At 37.1% G+C, this 23,171-nt stretch overlaps 1 protein-coding gene across 1 annotated transcript in view; it reads left to right on the top strand.

The window, feature by feature from the left end:
- LOC124410264 overlaps positions 1–16,606 on the top strand; it is a 31,522-nt gene extending 14,916 nt beyond the window's left edge. The window contains exon 2 of the mRNA XM_046888494.1: positions 15,696–16,606. Coding sequence (XP_046744450.1) covers positions 15,697–16,581 — 885 coding nt within the window. The 5' untranslated portion in view covers position 15,696 and the 3' untranslated portion in view covers positions 16,582–16,606. The remainder of the gene's footprint in view (positions 1–15,695) is intronic.
- The last annotated feature ends 6,565 nt before the right edge of the window (positions 16,607–23,171 follow it).

Consider the following 23,171-nt stretch of genomic DNA (forward strand, 5'->3'; position numbering starts at 1 on the left):
CCTGAATATTAAAACAAATTAGCGAAGCACCGCAATATTTTCCACAATGGCTGATCGACTCGATTCCTCGTTTTTGCCGTAAAAAACTTATCAGATCAGGGTTCACGTTTCGGTGAAAACACTAACTATAATAACCACGACCACGAAAAGTAATAAGAACCGAGTTTTGGAACAACAACAGGAAAAAAAAAAAAAAAAAGAAAAAGAAAAAGAAAAAAAAAAGCCGTTGAAGTTAAGTTGCGAACGAGTTAAATTTCGTGTGTTTTTTTCTTTCTTTCTTTCTTTCTTCCTTTTTGTCTTAGGAAAACCGAGATATTTGAGCAAAGAAACTTGGTAATTATTATAATTACATGTACTTTTCCAAAGATCACCTTACCGTTTAGTTTTTTTAGCGCCGAAAGCTTACATTATTGTTTATCTCCAGTTTTCACGGATAATCAATTTGCTCATGTATTTCGTAATTTGTGAACAGATTTTCTGCGAAGGTCTTTTCTTTTCCCTTCAGGATCGAGACACCATGACGCAATCAATATTATTACATCAGGTATTCAAGGAGATACGTCGACTATAACGAAGCACATATTTATCGATAAGTTTTATCGGCCGTATAAACGCGGAATAAAACGTTCATTCTGAAATCTGTTGACAAGGTTGATCGACGATATTTTTACGAGAAAATCGCGTCGTCGTAAAACTCGATGCACGCAGTTTCAAACGAAGTTTCCGAAGCTACGTGCATCAGTTTTCTCCGCGACTCACGTGCGAAAAAGAATTCATTAAAAAATCGCATCTATCAATTTAGCTGTATTGCCTGACGTTGAAGAGAGAAAAAAAAAACATCTCTCCCCTTGGCACGTCCAAGTCAATTATAACTTGCAGGATTCTACCGTTCGATCAAAAACAAGGCGAGACGCTGACGAGCGGTAACGGTCCGAAAAAAATTTGATATTTTTTTCCAAAGAGATGATTAATCAATACCATTTTTAATCAATCGCTACCATTTTAGATTTCCTAAAATCCATAAAACTGATTTGTGTTATATATATTTTATTAGAGTGGTCCAAAAAATCGACTATTTGTTTGTTTTTCTTTTCTCTCTCATAGTCACACGATTAATAGTTGTAGGAAAAGGAAACAAGACGGTTCGTTATAATTTCACTCCTGAATGTTAATATTTAGTGGTTCGTGAACGCAATTTCCCGTTTTCCATTTAATTAACAGGTGAAAATAATGTTAGTTATTACTGAATTTTGTAGATCGACAAAAAGGTCTCTTACAAATTCTTTCAATAGTCATTCGAAGTTAAGGTTGAAATTATGTAAAAATTCGTTTTTTTTTTTTAATTCCACAGTTAACAGCATAAATACTATACTTATGAAAAAAATATTGTTGATTTTTCTTTTGAAAAGCATTTCGATCACCAAAAAAATTTTCTTTTTGGACCACCTCAACGACTGATGGACTGGCCGATTTTTACAGCTTAGATATATATATATATATATATCAACACTTGTCGAATATAATATATATGTCCCATATAATACAAGTTATGTCTATTCTGTCTCTCAATTAATTATATCGTACATAGTAAACTTGATCGAAGCTTGGCCCGTCGTCGCTGGTATTTCGTCGTCTGCCTTTTTATTACAGTCGATATAATATAAACGTAGGTATAACATTATACACGAGATAATTGAATTGAAAAAAAAAAGGGGGGGGGGGGAGGAAGAACGAAAGAAAAAAACAAAATAAAAAATAAAACGGTCGGTCATAAAACAGACATCTGAGCTGGTGAAAAAGTCGTATTCTACGTACGTAGAAAATGTGGAAGAAAAAAAAAATAACAAAGAAAACAAAGAAAAGTACCTGGGTATAAACTAACTCGTGAAATTTCATTCCTCTTTTGCCCACGAAGAGCACGCGACTTCTGTACAGCCGTCTAAACACCCTCCGCGTGTAATTTTTTCGCAATTCTGCTAGTTGACTCGAGGATTGATGAAAGAAACGAGATGAAAAAGAAGAAGGAGAAGGAGAATGAGAAGAAGAAGATGAAAAAAACGAAAAATGAAACTGGCCGCGAAACGAGAAAGATAAAGAGAGAACAAGTAATCCTGAGCTTCGGTGGTCGGACACAGGCGCTTCCCAACCTTTGGTACATAGACGTGTATGTATATATACCATAGGTATGTAGGTGTACGGTGTATGGTGTATGGTGTAGGTTTAACCGAGGCGAAATACCCGCTGCAGACAGCGTTGGCGGCGTGTATTGATCCGGCGAGGGTGGTGGTCCTTGTGCTACGGTTGTTCCCGAGGCTCCTGGTGGTAGTGAGGATGGTGAGGGTGGTGCAAGGGTAGGGAAATCACCCCCGAACCAAGCATTGTATGCCGAAAGACCTCCTATAAGTATATCTCGTACGTTATACCTATATGGCCGAGGAGCAGCGAGATATGCTTCCATACACTGTACACGTCACGTTTTCCCTGCATTCGTTTTTACTCCGTTTATGTATGGATGATTGACCTTCGAATGAAATCTTCGATTTATGTTATAAGTTGAATGAATATTTGATTGTCGAATATGCCACGTGTCTTATAGGAAACGAGGATAACCGCGTGGATTTGGTTGATTTGGATCCAAGAACCGCAGGTTACGGTCCTGCAGATTGAGAAGCGGGAATTTCTTTGTATTTTATCGGATTTTATCTGCATAATAACGCGCAGAAATTGGATTCTAAGGAAAGATCTTTGCTGGATGGCTGAAGGATCAATTCGTCTATAGGTAATTGTCAGTGTTTGGAAGAAGAAGAATTTGCGGAGAAAGTGCTCATTTTTAGCATGCGGTTAAGGAGATAGTGTCTTGTTTTATTAATGGCAACTATATAGGACTGCGAGAGGTTCGAAAATTCGGAATTATGTATCAGCCAGAATTGTTACTTCGATTTATGTATGTACTTACACTACTTTTGTATACCTCTATGAGAGTTAAAAGTGTAAAAAGGTCAGAAAATGAGACGGTACACTGCGGTATTTAATTTTAAAAAACGCGATAATCTATTTCATCGCAGAATATAAAAATACCGGGAAGTGAAGTGAAAACATAAAAATGTCGAAGCATAGAAAGCCACAGTCAGGACGAATATAAAGAATATAGTGAGGATTAAACAATTGGCATAATATCGTCGAAACTTTAACGATTTTATATTTTGGTTTTCTATAATATTTCGACTTTCTATCGGACTTCAAAATTCAATGAGATCTATTCTCGCATTTTTGAGAACTCGGCGTAATTGCGACCCTCCTATTTTATGCTCCTTCGGCATCCTGACCTCAACCCTAAAACGAAATCCTGGTGGACAGAAGAAATCAGCGCTAATTGACCACATCGTGAAGTGCGATTCGTTGATCCATATCTCGACTCTCCCCATGCAGATTATGAAACTTGCTGGCACTACACGAGGCAACTACTGACTTTTCTCTGTGTCCAATCCTCCGTTCTTCAGGAATAATAATAACGTCGACACACTAATTGGAGGGCAAAGTGGATCGCTAGAGATCAAGGGATGCGGTTTATAAGCAGTTTACGAAGTTTTGCACGTCGCGATATTTTGCTGTACGAGGTCGTAGCGTGGTATCGCATCGACGATTCGCGGTTCATGCAGAACCTTAAAGTTTGCACCAAATCCTTGACTTCCATTCGCAAGGGGTGACGAGATAAAAAAGAAATAAGAGAGGTCAATCCGTCTTGAGATTGCAGGTTCGGCCGTTTCGTCGCTTTGCGTGATATAACCTTCAAATCCATATAAAAATTAACGCGGTGCAATAATGTGTGACTCAAAGGGTTAATCGATGGTGTTTTTCCTCCCCATAATGTTCATCATATGACAGCAAAGAAATTAGTTTATCGTCCCATGTAAGCAAGTGTTATATTTTTCAAGAACTATAAGACGTATAAAAAATTGAGAAATCGCACGTTATACATATATATATAACTGGAAGGCACCTTGTGCACGTGATTGAAAGTACAAACACCAAATTCACAGCCTTTGTATCCATCGATCGACCGATTCGTGTGCAATGCTTTTGGCCATAGCTTCTGTGCAAACGCCTCCAGACGTTTGTTCGCACTTTGTTGGCACTTAGCGCGACGGGAGTAAGCAAAGAAATTTGCAATTACTGTAACGAAACGTTAAACCCATTACCTACTCGAACCATAAGCATAAGGTGTCGAAGAGAATCTGAGGAGTAAATGCAACGTTACCTGATTTGAATAAGCGAAGTGCAAGTTGATCGAATGAAGCCTAGTCAATTACCATTGACGAATTGATCCTCACTATTTATACAATAGAGGGCCATTCATTAATTGCGTGAGGATGATTTTAGACATTTTTAACCCCCCAACCCCACGTAAAAACAGATAATATTTCTTGGACTCCCTCTCCCAGTTCTTACTTAAGATTTTACCGATAGTTTTCCTTCATAGTTAAATGTTGTTAGAAGAGAATCAGTTGTACTAATACTCATAATTTGACATGAATTAAAGATTTTTATTTCATGAAAAATAATTATTTTAATAGTTTTCATTTATGAGCTTCAAACTGTGTAAATATGAACACATTTGCAATTTTAAAAACTTATTACGAAATAAAATTTTTCTACAATAACAATTTTTAAATGAAATTGTATATTTGAAATGAAAAAATAGATCTCATAGTTTGTGGAACGTCTAAATAGAAATTTATTCTAGTTTTTGAAATTGCCCTTTCATTTTCTGTGCGATTTTTATTTCCTGAGACGTTGCTGTACGGACATTTTTTCTCAATTTAAAAAGTCTATTATGCACATTTTGACTTGTAAAATATTACGTTAAAATGACTTTTACCCCTCCACCCCCCTTCCCCCGAGATAAGACCATGTATGGACTTTTTAACCCCCCCCCCCCCCCCCCCCTCCCCTTGGGACCCTTACGTAATTAATGAATGATCTCTTAGACGTACAGGCGAGTGAATTTGAATCGATTCAATCAAAGCTCGATGTTATTTGAACGAAACTGAAGCAATAATAAAAGATCGAATTAATTATCCGGGTTAAAATCCGGTGACGATTTATCATTGAGAGTCGAACGCGATCGACTTTCGCCAATTTTGGGGTTGAGGATAACTGCGTTAGGCTGAGCCTCGGGGAAAGATTTTCCTATAACGTATGAAGACTCGTAAATTCTTGGGAATAATTATAATAAGGGTGAAATTTTAACCAAAAATCTGGGATTTTATGCCACGCGAGGTCCTTTCAATTCCCCTTTTAGAGTAATTTAATTTTGTTAATTAGTTAGAAACGCGCGTCCGGAATCGCCCGCTGACCGAGAAGTTGCTGCAAGCTCGAAGCTCCAGAGGCGCCATCCTCGTCTGACGACGGCGTCGCGTCGTCGAGGCTGCGAATTCCTTGGCATTCCATTTATTGCTAGAATTATACTCTCTCCTCTCGCCGTGGAATAAAGACGGGTTTTAATGATTGTTGGCTGGAGTGACTTGGCGCGTATTAGCTTACGTTGAAACTTGATCAAGGCTTCATTAGCATTACATCGCATTCTGATATGGATATAAAAAATCAAGCAGTCAAGAGTCGCGATAAATTTTCTACTCCGAAAAACTCACGCGATTTTCGATGAAATTTAGGACATAAAATTTATCCAGCAGCTCCGGGATACGGAAATCTGCAGAAACGGATACGCGGGTCGGGAAACCTGTTTTAAAATTGACAAGGCGAGACTCTTCACGACGAAATAATTTAAGGGGACTAGGCAGCGCGGAAATAGGCCGAAAATGGGATGAAATTTGATAAACGTAGAAAAATAAATAAGATTTATTGTAATAAGAACAATAAATTTATTTTTTTACATAGCCGTTGATTCACTTTGTAGAAAAAGTTGGTGTCTTTATTTAAAAAGAAAAAAATCAAGGCGATATCTTAAAGCGTTTTTGTGTTATCTTGGCCAAACTAATGACAAACATTGATAAGATAAAAACGCGTGTTATGTAAATATGTACCACCTGCGAATGCACGATTGTCTTCAACACTCAATATCTTGCTTTATTATTATAATTTTTTTCACACGTACTACTGATTTTCATCGACAAAAAGTGAGAATTAACTTCAGATATAACAAAGATTACGTGGGTTTTTTCAATAGTTTGTAAAGGCGAATTAAATTTTTTTTACGCCGAAATGTTTGGAAGAGATTGTAGTAACGGAATACAAAAATAAATTGAAAAAAAAAAGACGGAAAAGTTCGACATTTTTCAATGCCTGGTCCCCTTAAAAATAGATCGTGACCAAAGCATGAAGGGTAATTTTTACGCGGCATATGCATTATACATGCCTCGGGAATTCAGCTCACCTTGTAAAAAATAATCAAGTCTAATGAGTAAGCGATGCATATTTGATATCCCGCTTGAAGCCCTCAGTGCATTTTTTACACGTTCAAAGCTTCTCACATGGCTGGGTAAAGTTTTTTCCGCACATGCGGCGAAACACTTCACTTTGAGGGACAAGACTTTTGCTTTTATCGCGCGTTTTACCATCAGAAAGTAGAGTTTTCCGACCTCGAGATGCGTCGCGAAATGAATCTGCAACGTTTCACGAGAGGATCAAGTGCGGAGGATCAAGACGATAAAAACTCGGCTCCAATTTTTTTCTCCAGTAGATATTGAAGTTCAGAATCTTGGCAAAGTTTGAACCCCACCCCCCGATTTTCTCACCTTCGGAAAAACTCATTTCCAACGATTTCCCGAAGAATCGAAAATCCGAGATCAGTTTTTGCCGCAGCTACCTCGATCGAGTTCCGATGAAAGGAAAAGACGCGATGTCACCTCAGCGTTTCACTGCATATACCAATCAACGTGCGGAAATCTCAAAGTTGAAACTTACGAGACTCGTTATTTGTTTTCCGGACGATTGACTGGCCGAAAAGCCTCGCGTTTTACCTCTCAATTCACTGTCCGATTTATAAGCTCGAGCTTCGATGCGACTTTCACACTTCGACAAACTGCGCAGCCATAGATCCCCGTGTAAAATGAAATATCGATGCCTCGATTTGCGCCATATTGGAAGGAAAGCTTCCCTCACGCGTGAGCTTATTCAATCTACATTACGCAATGCTCCAACCCCGTAGCATCGTGAAGGTAATCAGTGCAGAAGGGAAAAACTTCTCATTCCCTTATTTTTTCCCGGTCGGTATAGCAACGGCAGACATATGGTAGGTATATATACTATATATAAGTACATACGGGTAATTCCATGCGCATCCTGGAAGCAGCGTCTGACTCTCGCCATTTTTGATTTTATTTAAAATTTTTCCTGCAATTTTCTCAACTCTGAAACGGTACTCTGAATTTATTCACATTTTACATTCAACTGCTCAACTGTTTCATTATGAAGTTGATGATTAACAAAAAAAAAAAAAAAAAAGTTGAACGTGCCAAAAAAATAGACAAAAATCATTGCACAATGAAACTGGTCTAGAAATGTTCTGAGTAAAAAATCGAAGCTTTGAGAATATTTCGGGTATTTTCAGAACGTTCAGACGATGTTTGAGCTGAGCAAAAAAATTTAAAGTAGTGGAAGAAAATGGATGAAAGTCAGCCCATTATGGGCCCGGTCTTGGAATGTTGGGAATAGAAATCACTTTCAATATTTAAAAAAACAAGGCCTAAAATCAGAACAAAATGTTCAGTTTTAATACGAATAATTATGTTAAATTATTATCTAGCTTTCTCGAGAAAAAGTAATCATAAATTCAAGTTTAGAAAATTATTTGACTTTGACGAGTTGAGAGTAAAGCACAACTTGAAACGTTTCGCGTTACGAGCTGTGCAATTACTCGATTAAATGATCTCCGAATAATTCATATTTAATAAAATTTTCATGTGGTTAATTTAATCCCTTGTTATTTAAAAAATTTCAGGGGCCCACTTTGCCCCCAAATTTTTTGAGATATGAAAATCTTTAAGATGCCCACTTTGCCCCACCCTCCCCTACGTATAAGAATAAAATGATGAAACGCTGTAAAAACAAGATCATAGCCAGCGAGAGATAAAGAAAGAAAGGGAACTGCACGGCACGCCTGTTATCGGAAGGAAACGACTGGCGAACAATGGCTGAACAATGGCTGAATTTTTGCTCACGTGTGTTGAACAAGGCCTCTCTGTGCAACGGAACGAGACCCCGAGTCGAATTGAAGTTTCTCCTGCAACGTCGGCGTTCAGGGAGTACCGCAAATGAACAACGTGTGCCGACCAACGATGGTAGAACCCGCAGAGCACAATGAGGGTTGCTTCAAGATACCCATCTTATCTGGTAGCAAAGCTCTACGCCGGCAGCTAGGTTGTGGCCTACATTTCATACTGCGTCACATCGCAGATAAAACGGCTTATTTTATGTGTCTAATACGCACACGTAGTCACACCTTGAAAGGTTTGATCTCACTTCCTCATTTCCGGTCCGCGATATTTTCACCTTGCGGATTTACGGGCTGCTGATAACGCGACGCGTTATGCCGGAATACCCGCTTGGCTCAGATTTTACCAAGTGTAAAAATCGACCGAAATATATTGCGAAAGGTGTGCAGATTTCTTTGGAACAATTCTTTTTTCGTCTCCCGCTAAATCATGGCTAATCGTAAGTCTGCACATGGCAATTTTCCAGCAACGAGGAATAACCCAGACCCATAATGCTCACCGATTATTTCCATCAACCATTTTTTAAATAAACGTCCAGTTTGTGTCTCTTTCTTTCCCTCTCTTGTTTTTTCTTTCATCGATAAACTATCGTGATTTAAGAGCTGTTTGACGATGTTCGATTCCTGTATTTAGTCTCTCTTTATTTATAATGTGAAAGTTTTCAAAACTAGAGGATCAAATATTACCTTTATCGCACGGAGGCGAACGGTGTCGAGTGTCAGGCAAGAGTGAGCCTGTGGCTATAGTAAGCTATGTAACTCAAGATAATAAAGCTTTAGATCAGATAATAAAGAAGAGAAACACAAGTCGAGAAGTTTTCGGTTTATCGCAATTAGTGGCAAAAGATAGAATCATTAAACGGTCATCGTTTTCGCGAAGGATTACAAATTAAAATCGATGTAAAGTAGAGTTTGATTTGCACCGAGGAAAGTTGAAACGGAATTAAAAGAAGTAAAAATTTGAATCCATCCGATGTGAGGTACAATCCTGATGAACAGACATTCGAGCATCGGCATCTCTTGTAGAATTTCCGTTTATTTCACTCCATACTTATTGTTAGACCGTTTTAGCCACGTCTGCATGGCGGATTCGCGAGCTTTGGAGTTTGGATTTATAACTCGCAAGCACACTCCGGAGTAAAGTTCACTCGAGTTCAAGCTTTATAAGAGAGAAGGGGCGGCCATCTTGCCGCGTAGAAGCGTCGATCGACACTCGTGGCTCCGACGAGGTGGGTACTTACTCAGCGGAGCTGGAAAATTTCCTCCCCTTTACTTTCCACATCCTCTCAGCTCGTGCAGAGTCACCGCAAAATTGTTCATCTTACAATACCGCGAAGCTTTTGTTCTCGCAGGCCCGACGAGTAGCCAATGGATGAAAGTTTTTCCACACCTATGAGATGATCCTATAAATATATCCGCGAGGGTTGTTCAGGTGTCAGGAAATTCCGTTTACCTGAAAGAGAAAATAAAAAGTTGGAGTAAATAGTTACGAGGTACAAAATGATGGCAGTTCGATTTTTTATCGCTCCGTTTTTATCGATCCTGGGTGAAAAATAAGCAAGAAGTCCTTGAGGAACCGATCGGTATTTCTCCGGGTAAGGAAAAGAATTTGATAGCGGAACTCAGGCGTCGGAATAAAATTGAGAGGCTTGTCGCTATGTGAAGCCCGATGTAAAAGTTTTCTGCAATTCTTCGAAGACGCCGAGAGCCAGGAGACTTTTACGACCCTTGAGTATATCTAATAGCTGCACCAGAAGACGTCGCAACGTTAAAGTTGAACGCGATATACACTTTTCTTGATTTTCTCCATTCTCAACCGGGCACAAATAAGATTCTTCATTTTAGAACGGATGAAAAACGAAAGAAAATTGTAGAACAGAGGGTTGAAAGCTGCGACTAACAACGTCAAGTAAGTTCGTTTTGATGAAAGGAATTTCTTACCCGAAAGCATGGGTAACAACTTAAGCCCCCGAAATTGAAAGTGAAAAAAAGGTTAGACTGTGAACAATCGTGGACGTATTATTTTTTCTTAATTCTTTCCCAGCGATCGATTTTTCCAAGGTTATTAAGAAGTTGACGAGTTTTTTTTTGTTTTGTTCTTCACTCCAAACAAATTGCGATGTTTAATTATTATTTTTATTATTGTTATTATTACTCTACACCGCAAGGAGGGATTATTCCAATAAAATTGAAACCTAGTGACTTAGAATTTACTGTTTAATCCCGATTCTATCCTTTTTTAATCAATGTTTAAAAATTAAAATTAACCATGTAGCACGTGACTTGAAGTTTGGAGGTAAATCAAAGGAACCAATGATCCGTTACAAAATAAATTATAGTCTCTTAATTGCCTCCACCATTCATGCCAAGTTGGCGAAACGATGTAACCACGTATATCGCACAAGTGATACGAAAATCTTTCCCGCTCACGTTCAAAGAAATTTAGAAAGGATGAAGGAATTCAATTCAGCACTGTATTTACAAAGCTCACAGAGTTTGAGCCCTTTGGCGAAGCCCTAATTCTCTCGACAATTGCCAACCTCGCTAAAATTTACGATGCTAGTAGAATATTCAGCCCCAAGAGTAACCGAGCTTATCAAATTTCCATGCATCATTTCGTGTTCATCTTTCTCTCTTTTACTCCTCCTGTCAACCGTCATCAATATTCGCTGTCAATTTTCAATCTTGATATATATGTGTGTGATGTTCAGCTTTCGAGGATGATGTTTTCCATAGTTTTGTGACAAATGCTTTCATTTCACCTGTTTGAGGAATGACCAGACATTGTAAATTCGATTAGAAAACTAGGGCTTTTGCACCTGATTTTTAAATCAACTTTGAATAGGTGCTTTTGATACGAAAGGGTTCGTCGATAACCAGCGATTGTTTTTCAACGAACTTGATATCTCTTAAAACGGACTCATTTCACTCGAAACAATGTTTTTCGACCAGTTTGGTCAAGAAATTTCGACGAAATTCGGTGAGCATTTGATTCTAAACACGCAGTTTTTCCCACGAAATAAAATCATTAGCACGCCAACTAAATAACGACGCGACGTGCTAAAGTTTGATAAAATCGCGATAAATATAGCGGGAAAAATGAAATACCGTGTCGAAATAAGAATTTTTTCAATTTCCAAGATAAATGAGGTGAAACGTCGAGGCTCGTCGAGATTCGAATGGTCTACATAATAACTCAGCCAACCATACAGACCATTTTTCAAATTTCAAACCTCCAAATAAAGATCAAACCTAAACGTTGCGGTTATTCACTGAGCTTTCCGTGTCAATAGCAGCTATTCAAGCCTGACTTAAAAATCAAGCACGAAAGGGTAAAGCACCACCCTTAAAAAGTTGGAGCGTGTAAAATGTGCAAGTACTTGTGGGTGCAAAGGCGGACGAATATCGTGATCCGTATCATTTATTCGACTTTAAAATCAAGTGGAAGCACGTCTTTACGCCGATATCGCGTGCTGGATTCCTTTAAAAGTAGCCCCTTTAGTCGATTATACTCGTATATTTCCCAAATTTGAGTTGTTCAGCCTCGCTTTACTTATATTGTATGAAATCTGCCTTGTGCAGGTCACTCGGGCGCTGTGTAATCAAGATTTTCAATCTTCCAGGCTCCGCCCGTCACGATTTCTTGGGCAAAAAAGTAGAGAGTGAAGTGGGTAAATTGAATGAAGCAGTGATATGGACCTTTAATTATTCTATTCATCAAAATGATATGTGCAATTTTTTTTATCATTTTTCACGTAGCTACGATTTCGTAAGTTGCAAAAATTCATTCTTGCTTCACTGCCCATTGATTGAAATCAAAAGAAATTTCAATTGCTAATTTTTCGAAGGTATTCCAATTAGATTTCAACTTCTTTACGATCTGTAATAATAATTTATAACTTGAGACCAGACGTGATTTCTAGCGATTTGGAAGTACGAAGACATCAAAATTTGTATGGAAAGATTTTAAGTTTCGAGACCTTTTACGTCACCGATTCGAAGAGCCAATTAATTGTCTTGGTTGAAGTCAGCGTCAACGGAAGCTCGGCATCCTTGGGCAGACAAAAGTTGGAAGGTTTCAAGCTTTGCCAAATTCCCTTTGACATGATATATCTACCTGGGCGTGAAAGGACAGGAGATCGTTTGATCACTCAGCTACGATTTTGCAACGTACCTATAATATTCCTCCGCCGAGTGGAGTGAGCTTGCAAATAACATCACGCAGCACGTGCCAAGTATAATATTTGCAAGGTCCGATCAACGACGGAGGCTATAATACATGACATCTGAACCGGAAGTTGATAAAATTCCAATTTTCTGAGAAAGGGATTGATCCGTCAGCGGAAGACCCAGCTTCAAAAGCAACTCGTTTATCATCATTCTTCAAGCGAAATAAGGACGGAATCGCCATTGCGTGATCCGAAAGGGCATAATTCCGAATATTATTTTCTTGCGAAACTTGGAATAAATGACGGCTTAAGGTTTCGAAAATTCAAATTACGACAGAGCAAAGAAACTTTGACTTGTACGAGTTACGCCTTTTCGGAATTTTGCACTTTCAGAACTTTGACACGCTGGGTTTCGGGTCATTTTGCAAAGCCAATTCCTACTCACGCTTCGCGATTAGCCGCCGGCGGGATCTAGATACTAATTTTCCGTTTATTCGCTGTGTTGTGAACAATAGAACTCCCGAACTGTAACGATAATTAATCATCAGCCGGCTAAACGCATGGCGTAACTGTGAAACCCTTTGGGGTTGTTTCAACTCCACGACAATCAGAGTCGCTTAAGCGAGTAGCTTTGCACGCGCGTGTGCATTTGCAGATACGCACCCAGATAATTTTGCTTCGCCGGAATTCCACAAGGGGGGATAAACCGAATGGAGCTTTTGTCTTCGTTCAAGTTCGCGGGAGGAAATGACACATGTAGGAGCTTTGGATAAACAGATAAACGAGGGATTCTCCATATGCGGTTTGCTTATTATTATTAAAAATAACTATATCGGTGGTAAATCCAGGATCGATTGACTGCTATTTTTTCAGTCAAGTTCCGTGCTGATCTGTTGGTCTAATCTCATATTTGATGATTTTCAACTTTTTGATAATCGTCACGATGCAGTTCGTAAAAAATACTGAATGTGAAATCATTTAGTTTTTATTGGAGAGATGATTCTTCAGAAGCTGTTCTTCGAATTCCGTTTCTTTCTAAAGTGCCAACTTTTTCATTACCAAGAGTTTGAAAGCTTCAGAAAGCGAAAGTCACTTTAAATAAGCTTGCTTCAAGGGATCTTGTAATTATTGAAAATTCCAACCACTTGCACATATACATACGAGTATATCTGTATATTATGAGTTAGTTCTATGACATCTCCGGCTCGGAAAGTTTAAAATAAATCTTTTTCAAGCTATCTGAAAGCGGCAGTAAATAAAAATTTCTATACATTTGCAGTTTCGTTTCTTTAAACATAATGGCGATGAGAATTTTACGGTGCTTTTTACTTTCTGCCGGAGATAAAATGCGATTATGAAGATTAGCGAGTTAAAACTTGACACCTTTTATGCGATCATTTTATTACGAGATAGTCACACGTTGAGTATTTCTTTGCTTACTTGTCTAGAGTTCAATTCCAAAGCTAATCGGGATGGAACGAGTGAATAAGAGGGTGAATAAATAAAGTCCACAATTTCGCGAGAGATAAAAGAGCACTTGCTTCAGCACAAAAATCCTCACGGTTTAGAGAAAAAATCCGAAGCAAGTACAGTATTCCTTCAACAAAAATCAATTCGTTAGGCTACAGAGTAATAAATTGGCTAGCGCGTTCCTTATTAAACAAATCAATTTAAATTGAATAATCATTCAACAATCTCAATCTACCCTGCCAAGTATGTACAACTCATCAACACCCCGCATCTCAGGTCACGAAAAAGTGGACCCCATTCCCACAACCAACCCTAAAAACGCGATCCTTAAAACTACGTGAGATGGAAAGAACTCGACACCCAACCGAGCGCAGGAAAAACGCGGTAATCGCACGTGCGAGTAGAATAGGAAGATTTACCAGTACGTCCTACCTACTCGAGCGCTCGATTTTAAGTGATTAGCGCGCGCGCGTGCGCCCGCTAGACCCTGTTTGCGCACAGCGCGCCACCATGCGGCGCGTACCCGCAACGCCGCGAGGTACCAACGGGTCCGCAAGATTTGAAAGCGAACAGTATTCATAAAATCGAGGTAAAAAGATGAATTTCCTAAAATGAAAGAGAGAAAAAAGAAATTGTAAAGTAGAAAACGAGAAGTTGAGTATCAATTTTTCATCTCACATATTTTCAAAGTTGTTGGGGGGGGGGGGGGGGGGGGCTACAGTGAAATTTTGATAATATCTAGTGTTTGAAACGACTAAAAAAAGATGCGATTAAAAATTCCTCACAGAAAAATTTATGTCATGGTAGTTTCCAAAAGTTCCTTGTGAATTTTTTTTTTTTTTTTTTTTTTCAGGACACATACTACCGTAATATAAATTTTTCTGAAAGGAATTTTTGATCACATCTTTGTAAGTCAATTGAGAAAATAAAAAAACCTCGATATCACCGAAATTTCACCGAAGTCCCCCCCTTAAGGATCTGGTATATTCCGACGATTTTCCTTTGGGATGACTGATTTTAAAAATAATATTATTTCCTGAAATTCTACCAACAATGAGAAATTTTTTCCCTGACATTGGGTACAATCGTGTATACAATTTATGGAAATTGCACCGCTGATCTTGATTTCGATAAGTGATAAATTCTGCCACAATGAATATAATTTTGGAAAAATTATAGTAATTACAGAAAAAAAATTTCTCACGGAATGAAATCCAACGAATTAACGACTTTCAAAGGTATACTCTTATACATATTTTAAGTTAATAATCGGTACGTAATTTTTCTTTATCCTTACTTCTATGGATTCATTTTAGGAGAATCATCATTCTAGTCTGGAACCATGCTAGACTCGTTACTATTTCTCACATGTGTAATATGCACATCTTAAAATAATACTGGCGTGCATGATCGCGTATTGTGTACCTATGTGTTGTGTAGATTATACTTTCATAGTATGTTTATAACAATTATATTTATATATATATATATATATATGTATATTGTATATATATGTATATATATATGTATATAAACGTGTGTAAAATCGCTGATACGATATATATATATATAACACAGCGAGACCTGCAGCGTGCATCCTGTAACTATCGGTCTGACGATCAAGGCGTAGAAACTAATTGCCGGATCCGTTTAAGAAAAACAAAAAAAAAACAAAAAAAAGAAAAAAGAAAGAAAGAAAAGAAAATAAATGCAAAGTAAAATCGAAGAGTAATAAAAATCTAAAGAACGAATAAGACGAGACCCAATCAGAGACGCTATAGATCAAGAATTTGAATCTGACGGTTGTGTTTCCGGTGTTGCAGGATGTACACGGTGGGCTTGCACTCGGCGCTGGCGATCAAGCGTCAGCGCAAGCGTCGGGACGAGCAGCGTCGCGCCCGCGAGCGCCGTTACAGCGCCCAGAGCGGCGAGAGCGGTTTGACGTCACCGAGAGCATCGACTGGCTCGCTGGACCACCACCCCCGTCACCACCACGCGGCGCAGGTGCACCGAGCGGCGGGCGAGGGGGTGCTCGACTCGAAGGTGGTGACGTCGGTGGGGATGCTCCACATCGGCGTCGTCTTCCTGGTCCTGGGCGCCTTCCTCTTGGCGAGCGGTCTCCTCCCCGGCGACATGGCAAGCTGGAGTTCCAAGGGGAGCGGCGGCTGGTGGAACGAGCTCGTCGCGACGGGGATATTCGCCTCGGTGATGGGCATCTTCTTGATCGTCCTGAACAAGGTCATAGCCAAGAAGGAGGAGGACGACCTCGAGGAGTACGTCCAGCGACAGCTGACCAGATCCAGGTCAGGACATCGCTTGGAGCGCGACGTCGAGACCGGTGGTTTGACCACCCGACACGCGAGGCGTGCCAAGCAGCTCAAGGCCGTCGTCACGTCTTCCGGCACCCTCTCCGTCGACGAGACCGAGCCCAACGTCGACGGATCGCCGCCCCGAAGCCCCCCGCCTGCCTACTCGCCGCCCCCCGCCTCCGCGGCCGATCCTCAACCCCAACCGGCGCATCTTCTCGAGCAGATAACCGAGGAGGAGGCGAACAACGACAGGATCGAGACCTCGACGACCCCCAGCGTCAGCCCCGGGTCACCCTGCGATACCCGAGAGTTGATACACCCCGACAACACATTCTGCAACCTCAATGGAAACCATCCGCAGGCTCACAGGCCGCTTTACGTTCACGTCTCGAGGATCTGAAGGAGCCGGATTTGCCGGTTTTTTTAAGGGGATGGTTTTATGCGGCACTTTTTTTCTACCTATACATTTACCTTGTTCATATGCCTGTACTAATAACTACGTCGCGCACTTGTCGAGTATCTCGTGTGTTTATCGTTGTTGTTCTTGTCGTCACACCTACACCTACTGCAGGCGTTTTCGTATTGGGTGTATAATTTTTCTACAGGCTGCAGTTGAGGCGTGTTTTCACGGTCACGGGGGAAACGGGGTTGGGATAGGAGAGCCGGGGATCGATAGGTTGTTAGAAAAGATGAATAACCGTTTGAAATATCTACAACAATCTTATTTGCGTCAATGGCGGTGAATTCGATATCAAACCATCAAATGTAACAACAGTTTGCAATGAGAATAGATTTTAGGATCAGAACCTTTGAAATAAATTAACATCGTGGTACTTTTGTTACGATTTTAATGTTTCTGGCCTCGTTTTGCTCACTGATCAGATCGTAAAAAATTTTCTGAACAAGAATCGAGACGTTTCACGACATGTAAATGTAAATGTTGTCAAACACCCGTTATGCAACCTATTTACACAAATCTATTTTTATCTATTCTCGTTAACCTTAAAGATAAGTGAAGATAAAAAATTTTCACGTTATCTCTGGACACATCCTACAGTCACTGATAGAATATATGTATATACTTATTTCTGTACCTCTACAGTGAACAAGGTGAACCCAAAAACATGAAAATCGTTTCGAAGCCACCAGAGTTCAATAATGTTCAAACTTTTTGAATGTAAGACCTTCTCTCAACATCTGATACCTCAACTTGAGTCATTCAAATTTCCTCAGATTCGTTTTCATTACTTTACACGTAAAGAACGGGACGTTGTTAGATTGGTGTCTACTATTCATTGGCGTATTCAACATTGCTGGATAACTTTTTCACGGTTCTTCTCTCTTTCCCTAACTTCTGATTCAGACGATATGGCAGATCCATCCTAAATGTCATGCGAACACACTTCGAATCATGGGAATTCGTTTGAGCTCGGTCGATTCGATTCGCCTTTCAATTCTCCAAGGACTTTGTAAACCCGTTTCCAAAATGGTCGACCACTCTCTTCATTCGGATTATAGGTGTATAAAAATCACGCAGCTACAGCTGCTCCGGCCAAAATTCGAACCTCCTTAATACGTATATATAATATATAATAACCATGCACATAATATAATAGTTTAAATAAATAATTGAAAACAATATTGCCAAGTTGTTACAGGAATGCGGGGAGCGATTATCGCTTCGCTGTTAACGATTAATAACCGCATTTCAATACGCGCGGAACTTTTCGTATATATCGTCCAATCACAGAGCTTTTAGATGATGTATATATATATACATATATATGTCGCTTCAATCCAATTTGCGAGACGATGCGTTGTTATCACAGAAGAGGGATATTCAAAGAAATTTAAAAATCAATCAAACTCACGCCAAATTTTCGGTAAAATCATCGTTGATTGTAATTTTCATTAATATTTTTATAAATGGTCGGAATTATTAAATATACTTACGCATATAATTGTAATATTATAATAACGGTGATCTCGAACCTCAAAACTCGTTGAAAACTTTATACGTAAATAATTGTGCGCGAATTTTGATCAATCTGACAAAACAAGACGAAAAAAAAAATTAAATAAGTAAAAAAAAAAAAAACGCGTCTTCTAAAAACGCCAGTTTTTATTCTAATCTGCATGCATGTACTCGGGTTCTACTTATCGGAAACAAAAAAATTCAATCTAATACCAAACGTGTTGTAAATTTTTATTTACTCTACACCTCTCGACGAAAACACAGGTTCGAAAAATTTTAGTAAAAATTCTCCTCTTCATTGTGATTGTTTACCAGATATTAGTTATAGATCCGATGAAAATTAATTTCATTAAATTTGTTTACAGTCAAACAAACGACTCGAGTCTGTATCATTACTTTTATTTTATTTAGCGCAGTAAAAAATTGTGTACCAAATTGTTTATCTTTCATGGCGGCAACAATGAAGATTATCCCGAGTGATTTGAGCATTTTCCAAACGGTGATAAAAATTTTATCGCATTATTTTATGCTGCGAGGTAGCCGGTGATCAAAACTAAGCGTTGTTATAATAATTGGAAAGTAGAAGATACGAAATGAATTTATGGCTATTTGCAGCTACACAACATAAGGACCAAAGTAACCAGAAGAAAAAAATACGCGAACGATTAATGAAACTAATAAAGCGGTGCGAAAATCGACGCAAAAAATTATTAGGCTAATATACTAGGATTGGATTTTTGAATAAATGTGAATTATGTGTTGATATTGAATTTTTTTTAATTGTCGCACAATTTGTTAGCTGCGATAGCTTCTCAAGTAATTATATAGAGACATTGCCAAAAACAGAGAAGTAAATATGCTAATTATTAAAAGATACGCGTTAAAATTATTGTATTATTATTATTATTATTATCATTATCGTTTTATACCCTTGTGCAAATTGAAACCAGCTGTGAAAAGCTTTAAAAACGATATCGGAAACATCGGAAAGTATTCTAGATAGGAATTCATTATTATTATTATTATTATTATTGTTGTCGTTATCGTTATACGATACGACATTCATTCACTTGATTACGCTATACAAATTAAGCATCGTGTGTGTTACATATATGTCGTGTCATAAATTTTAAGCCTCACAGTTATATATAAACGATCTCACATGTTCACTGTTATAATCTAGTCAAACTGCCGCGATATTAAGGGAGTGAAAAGGAAAAATAATAAAAACGAAAATGAAGAAAAAAAAAAAAAAAAGAAAAGAAGAAGAAAAAAAAAACACAAAAAGCAAGATCAAATTCTTCATAATGTTATTACCGTTGATAAATAAAAGTACTTAATTTTTTCTCTACCTCAAAACTGTAAGTATCTTTCGAATTTACATGTCACGTGTAAAACAAGTACCTGCGCAATTTATAAGTTATATGATCTATACATACATAATACATATATCACTTGTCGGATACGCATTGATAATCATCATCGTTTTTCACATTCGCAATTCTGTGTATCTACTATAGGTGTATTAACTTGAGGGGATATTTCTGAAATTCTCGCTATTTTTCCAGCGAATAACGAGACGAATCTGATGAATTATTGGAATTAATAGCTGCAGTTCGTATATAGGAAAATCTCGATACGTACCGACTACATCCGGAATGGAGAATATTCTTGAATAATTTAGATTTTCACGCTTCGTGGCTTGCAAATCGGTTTCAAATATTCCAGTTTGTTTGTTTCGATTACTTCCCTCTTCTTGTCACATCACGTTAAAGGTGTTTTTCTTGATATTTTCACATTCCTCGAATCACTAAAGTAACTAAAAAAAATTGCACGATAGTCGTTTATGAATAACTTTAAAAAGGACTCGTGAGCTCACAGCCACTATTCGATACTTTACAGTCAAAATTAACATTCAGTGACATAATCCTGATCAGTAATAAACAATTACTAAATTAATCATTCTTCAAAAGATGAATCTTACAGTCATTCAATAATACATGAAACATTAGATATTGCGATAAATTCTCTTTCAAGAAAAGACACGAGTCCTATATACATATATTATATTATATACGCCGATATTGACCTGTCGATAAATATAAATACGTTGAAATTTGAAATAACTAGATAATCGTTAGGCCCTTAATATAGCCAGCCTGCACAATATAATTATATATATAAATCTAACCTGAAAACTGATTGCGAATTAAAAAACTACAAACATTCCATTTTAATATCCGATTAAATAATTGATAACGAATTTCTCCAGATATAATCGACCTAGTATAATGATTATAATATTATACATACCAACTAATTAATTTTATAAAATATCTTACATGTATAGATACATAACATATGGAAGAAAATGAAAATGAAAAAAAAAAAAAACAGACTAAAAAAGGATTAAGATAACTCAACAAAAAAAAAACAAACAAACAAACAAACAAAAAAACGACAAACCGCTAGGTGTACTTAGATTATATTGTGAAGTTTTCAAAAACGCTGATATTATATAAACTCGTATGATGTAACAGATAAATGAAATTATTACTATTTAACGATCAGAATCTTACAAATAATATAAAATGTCTTGGAATATCTTTTCTGAACAATTGACTTCACTAAAGTGTAAAATGAAAAAAGAAAAATGAAGGAAAATGCTATTTCGTAATACTTGATCGATGTATATAGTATATGTAAATGTACACTTATAATACTCGTAATCTAAAATGTCAACCCACCGAATGCTATATTTTGTCAAATGTGTTTTGAAACTCATCATATCAAAGGACCATGAGACAAATCACTTGATCCGGAGGGATTTAAACGTATACAGAAGTACCTTGATTCTGCCTAATTGTTGGTTGTTTTTTTTTTTTTTTTTTTTTTTTTTCATTCATCGTTTCGCTTAACTTCAAAAAGCGTTTTTGAGAATTTTCACGAAGATTGTCAGACTCGGGCGTATTTGAAAAAATTCTGTGATCGAAAAATTGATTCGCATCAAAAAAGTTGAGACTAAAAGAAGAGTAGAAAAAGTGAGAAAAAAAAAAACACAAAAACAAAGGGAAAAATAACACATACTTGAAATATTCAATCAAACTCGATATTAGAATTATACTGCATTATGGAAATTGTTCTAATCATGCATAATCCGTTCAAAGTGTATAACCTACGAATCTATACCTCTGATTAATATCATGTAACGCATTCCTCGCGACATTCTTTAATTATGCATTTTGTGCACACATAATTAATATACGTTATATTGTATACCTTTACATTTGCAATAACTCTAGCTGTATCTACGCACTGTATGATATATTATACTATATTATATCACATTATATATATTATATATATCCGACTATTTTTTTTTTTTTTTTTGAGTCTCGTGTGACAAAATGTTAGTTTTTGATGTTTTAAGAGCCCACTCCAAAGGACAGTTCAAAAAAAAATTTCTAAGAGGTCACTCCACATTTTTTAAAACGTCAGAAATTTTCAAAAATCGATTTTTTTTTACTTTTCTCGTTACGGTATAATTTTATAGACAAAAAAAAAATAACTTTCCGAAAGTTTCAGTTCAAAATTTGAATTTGAAAGATCGCTAATAATTTTTTTTCAATTTTTTGGTGCATTTCTTCAGATCTTTTCGAGCGACCTTTTAATATTCATATCAAAATTTCATAAATTTTTTTTCTTCGAATTTAGTAAGAAAGAATCGATAACAATACACCACGACATGAATTAAAAATCAAACAAAATAATGAAAATATAATTTTTTTACTTTAATTTTTTGACGATTTTTGACATTTTAAAAAATTTGGAGCGACCTCTTAAAATTTTTTTTTTGAGCTATCTCTTGAAGTGGGCTCTTAAAACATCAAAACTAACATTTTGTCACACGAGACTCAAAAAAAAAAAAAAAATAGTCGGTTTTTTTGCGCCACCCTAATATATATATATATATATAATGTAATATCTATAGACATTTTAAACTCTTCAATTGAGTTGTCGTGCCTTCCAGATAAAGGATCGGCAAAATGACGTTTATCTTTCATCAACGTTGAAAGAGAAAAAAAAAACGTATTAAACGAAAAACCCGCTTCAAATCCGATCGATTGGCTGTTCAACAACACATTAATTCCTCAATTTATTCACCCATCCTGTACGAACCTTCTCTCTTTTCGTTTTCACGCAATATTTAAATCGTTCAAATGTGTACCTGCGTACACCTTAATTTGTAATTATAGTGTCCCCGTACGGTTTGACTTGTACTTTTTTTGTCCCCTAAAAGGGGTGAAAAAGGAAGGACGAAATTCGACGTGAATTAAATGAATTGTAGAAATAAGGTGAATTTCGTTCGTCTATATTGAGACTAGAAACAAGAATTATTCAATTATGATAGTTTAAATATGCGCTAGCGCTGTAAGAAGCTTCCATTCTGCGTGTAAAATTTAGACTCTTAAACTACTCGCGTAAACTTAATCGATATTATATTAATTACATATATATAGTTTTAGTCAAATTATTATCGGTAAATTTTGACTCGAGGTGATTTCCCGTCGCGTGTATAACCATAATTATTGCATAAATTTTTACAGCAGTAAAATATTTATCATATAATTTATTATTTATAGATATTTATAATTTATATAATAGAAAGAAAAACTCTCCGATTTTACTTTACTCTCTAGTTTTCAAGCTTTTTATGTGTATGTATACACGAGTCTTTAAACGTAAATTGTACCATCGAGACTCGAGAATGAACATTCCAAAATTTAACAAAATATTTCAAGGATTTATGGTTAATTTATACTAACTTAAATAAAGGTGATATTCTTTTATTCCCGTTAATAAAAACCAACATTCCTTTCCGAAAATCAATTAAGTGACATAATTTATGACTCGTCAGTATCGTAGAATATTATTATTATTATAGGAATAGCCTTCTCACGGAGATTTTCTATATAATATAGTAGTTTATAAATACTGTTGTATCATTACACGTA

The sequence above is a fragment of the Diprion similis genome, chromosome 9 (genome assembly GCF_021155765.1).
Source record: "Diprion similis isolate iyDipSimi1 chromosome 9, iyDipSimi1.1, whole genome shotgun sequence".
NCBI classification, from domain to species: Eukaryota; Metazoa; Arthropoda; class Insecta; order Hymenoptera; family Diprionidae; genus Diprion; species Diprion similis.